The following is a 4,026-nucleotide window of genomic DNA, read 5'->3' on the forward strand; positions in this document are numbered from 1 at the left end:
TGTGTGTGTGTGTGTGTGTGTGTGCAGTCATGTTACAGCCCTGCTCACCTCCTGTCATGCCCGTGACAACTGAAGCGATTCCTGATTGGCCGCTGCCTCTCAGCCCGTCGATGGTCATCTTTGATTGGCTGTTGATTCTCTGCTTCAGTTCTGCCTTCTCYGATTCCAGCTGATCAATGTCTGCCTGCAGAGCGTCCATCGTCTCCTCAAACTCCCTGCAGAGAGGAGGACATCGTCACCTCGAGCCACACTCACTCTGCAGTGCACTCCGGGTTTTACTGCTCTCACTTCTCCTTCTTCTTCAGCAGAGTCTGAGCCTCGTCCAACTGAGTCTGAATCTTCTCGACACGTTCGTCTGCATCTTTGGACGAGCTGTCCAGCTTCTTCTCCAGCAGGCTGAGACGGACGTTAGCCTCGCTAAGCTCCTCCCCCTAAAAATAAATCAAGAACTAGTCGAACAAATACCTGTTTTTTTAAACTTTTACTTTCTTTTTGTTTTTCATCAAACATCACACTTTGATGGACACAGAAAGAAATCTATTATGTTGTTTTGTTTTTTTACATTTCTTATTCAGTTCAAACATCTAAATGAAGGCACTTCTTTACTTGGATTGTTGCAAAGTTATGTAGGAATGTTTAGTTGAACTGAGATCTTTCATTTTAGTTGAGTTTTTCTGAACTCTTCAATCAGACGCTGAACATTAAGAGTAATCTACACAGCTTTGACGAAGAAGRATATTTCTACCTTGATTTTCAGAGACTTCTTCAGCTCCTTGATGACGGTCTCTCTGTCCTCCAGCTTCAAACCGAGTCCTTCTGCGTCTGTGATTTCAGCTCTGAGAGCCGCCGCTCGCACATCCACCGGCGGAGGGTTCTGTGGGAAACGCAGGCGTTTAACGTGACGAGGAAACTCAGAGAACTGCCTCCGGCTGGAACAGCAGCCGAGTCACGGTGAAATGTTTTAYCATGTCAGACCCACCTTGCTTTGGGGCTTCTCGGAGTCGTACTCTCCTTCCTGCATGGCCGTTGCCATCTTGTTCATGGTTGCAATGACGACGCTGCTGGACTGTCGCAGACACTCATAGGGGTTGGCACCTGGAGACCCGTAGATCTGTAAATGACGGAAAAAAAGATCTCAGGGTCAAAAACCCAAATGAAGGCAAAAGGAACCTGAGAATTTAAACTAACCAACATTTAATTCATTCATCTTGTTTTGTTGTTGTTTGTTTTTGTTTGTTTGTTTGTTTCAGGTTGCCCTGCATGCTGCAGCCTCTCACTTGTTCTCCAGCCTTGAAGGCCACGTCCTCCAGTTTGACGGCCGCCAGCCCCTCCTGTTCACCCAGAGGTGACATCATCTGCGCTCCAGCTGCTGCCACTTCCTGCAGCACCGCCACCATCCAGGTCAGGTGTTTGCGGCAGTCTGACAGCGTGTCGCACACCTGCAGGAAACGACGCCACACGTCAGCAGCAGAACAATAAAAGCAACGACGGCTCTGAGGCGCGGCCGCTGCGGTCACCTGCTGTCCGAAGCCGAGCGCAGCCGGGATGCCCGGAGCGTCGGTTCCGGGCATCCTGCGGCGGATCTTTTTGCAGAACTGCCTGATGTCACTGCAGGACGTCTCCAGGTCCTTCAGCAGCACCGCAAAGTCGGCCTTCTCCTGAGCCACGTGCAGGAAGGCCCGCAGGCGGCCCACCTCCACAGACATGCAGTCCAGAGCACTCTGGGTGAACTGCACAGGAACACACTTCCAGTCAAAAACACTTCAAACTGTCATCTTCACACATTTATGGGATTCCTGAAGCAACCAGTCACAGCAGTGATATGCTGGAGTGTGAAACTGAATCTGATGCACTGAGTGAGGTGGGATGGGTGAGGTTTCATCTATAAACTGAACTTACTCTGATGTGATCAGCCAGCTGCACGGTGCAGTCCTCATTCTGATCAGCCAGGTGGATGCTGTACAGGTGCTGAAGCACAACAAGTGTTAAAGTGGACATATCCTGATTKTAAATYCTCCTTTTTCACATTTAAATCATTCAGTTGGGCTCTAWAGAAAGTGGAACTGCAATGCTTTGGTCTGAACTCCTCCTTATTGTAACTCCACAAGCCCATCTTTCACCCCTGTTCTGTGTGTCTCAGTTCAACTCGTTTTGATGCTGTCTCTTTATCYAAARATAAACAAGGTRCTTCATGCCCCGCCCCCCACCAGCTTCCAGCATGKTCTATTGTAGCTTGATTGAGGGGTTTATGACTAAATAGCTGCAGCAGGGTAGGGTGATATTGAAAAAAAATAGTGCCATTTAGCCAATAACAATTAAAAGATATTTGCATGTTATTGACTCTAAATCAAYTACCCTGTGTTCTAACATTATACTTACAAATCATCAGTCAAACTAACTTTTACATTTTATCAGGTTAAAACAGAAAGCTGCGAATTAAAACAGGAGTTTTTAAACTTTTTGACCTCGGGGCCCAATTTGTTGAACATAAAGTGACACGAGGCCCAGTCAGACATTACCAAAGTACTGATCAAAATAATAATTATTCTAAATCTTGATTTAATTCGTATTGTATTTGCATTATAACTAAATTAAATACACTTACAGTTTAAAAGTAAAACTCCTGTCAAATAATCACAAGACATGATTATGACATATTTATATTGTAACCTGCCCATAATAAGTATTTGAACAAATACAACGGTCAGTCAACAGACCACTCAGGCTCATCAACACAAATATATATTTAATCAATAATAACAAAAATAGGCAATTCAATAAATAAAATTGTGGTCATGAAATAAATACATTCAAAAAGTTCCATGTAAATGTTTCAAATAAAAAAAACTGTAAAAATAACTTTGATAAAGTACGAATGAAAATAAAGCCTTTTTAAACTTTTGCAACCAGAAGCTGCTCTTCATATTAGTGACAATAACAGTAACAACAGCTTTTTGACTAGTTTAAACTTTCTTTAAAATACATTCAAAATGTTTAGAAATAAATTACAAGAATTAATTTGATAAAGTGCAAATTAAAATAAGGCTGTATCTGCGACTGTATTTGATAATGTTTTCAACTTTTAAAACAATGCTTGGAAGAACCAGAAGCTGTACTTCATATTAGTGACAAACTTTGGCTTTTTTTGACAGATTGCCTTATTTTTGCTTCTACTTTTCAATTAAAATAGGTTTCTACTCTCGGCAGGTTTCTTCTTCTACATATTAAAAAAGTTGTTATCCGAGTGGCGCACTACTAAGCGTATTGCACTTTATTCAAAATCAATGTGGTCCGGCAGTCCTCTGTGGCCCAAAGTTAAAAACTGTTGTTCTTTTGAGGCCCTCAAGGTGGCGCTCGCGGCCCATGGGTTAAGAACATCGTTTCTACAATGTTGTTTGGCAGCAGATCTTTAGTAACTTAATAAGCTACAAGCTCACATATACTGTGTGCTTGATAGTGAGTGTTGCACCACTCATCACATGGCACTAACTGCAGTAATTGAAAAGTGGCCAATATTAACTGCTGATAGTTTTTCTGACATTTAATTGCACACGATATGATTTTGAGCGACACAAAAATGTTTTCTTTACAAATTAATTAAAAGATGTCAACAACAGAAAACCTTTCCATCCAGCTGTACATGTTGGAGCCAGAGTCGGACCCAGAGCCAGAGGAGAATGAAGACCACCAAATTACAGTCGGTAAGTCCAGACTTTATTTGGCAGTTCTGTCACAAATACTAAGATGTAACAGTTCAGAAAATGGCATGGAAAATAGAGAAAACTGAACAGTTTGAAACATATGAGACAAACAGAATATAAATGTATCTACGCAGCACCAGGAGAATATAGTATTTTTTTCTGGACTCCTAGAGCCTCCAAGTCAACAACTAAATGTATTTAAGGGCTAAAAAATTGGATTTTGCATATAGCGGGTAAAATAAGTATTGAACACGTCAACATTTTTCTCAGTAAATATATTACTAGAGGTGCTAATGACATGAAATTTTCACCAGATGTTGGTAAC

General features: G+C 42.0%; 1 protein-coding gene across 1 annotated transcript in view; it reads right to left on the reverse strand.

Moving 5' to 3' along the window:
* The window catches only part of dctn1b (dynactin 1b), a gene marked incomplete at its 3' end in the record, with an annotated part of 38,799 nt that overhangs the window by 3,679 nt on the left and 31,094 nt on the right, over nucleotides 1–4,026 (reverse strand). Inside the window, 7 exon segments of the mRNA XM_014018029.1 lie at nucleotides 49–215; nucleotides 289–431; nucleotides 746–874; nucleotides 980–1,111; nucleotides 1,278–1,439; nucleotides 1,518–1,730; nucleotides 1,900–1,968. Of these exon segments, the coding sequence (XP_013873483.1) occupies nucleotides 49–215; nucleotides 289–431; nucleotides 746–874; nucleotides 980–1,111; nucleotides 1,278–1,439; nucleotides 1,518–1,730; nucleotides 1,900–1,968 (1,015 nt within the window).

Source organism: Austrofundulus limnaeus, unplaced genomic scaffold, assembly GCF_001266775.1.
Source record: "Austrofundulus limnaeus strain Quisiro unplaced genomic scaffold, Austrofundulus_limnaeus-1.0 Scaffold181, whole genome shotgun sequence".
Taxonomy (NCBI): Eukaryota; Metazoa; Chordata; class Actinopteri; order Cyprinodontiformes; family Rivulidae; genus Austrofundulus; species Austrofundulus limnaeus.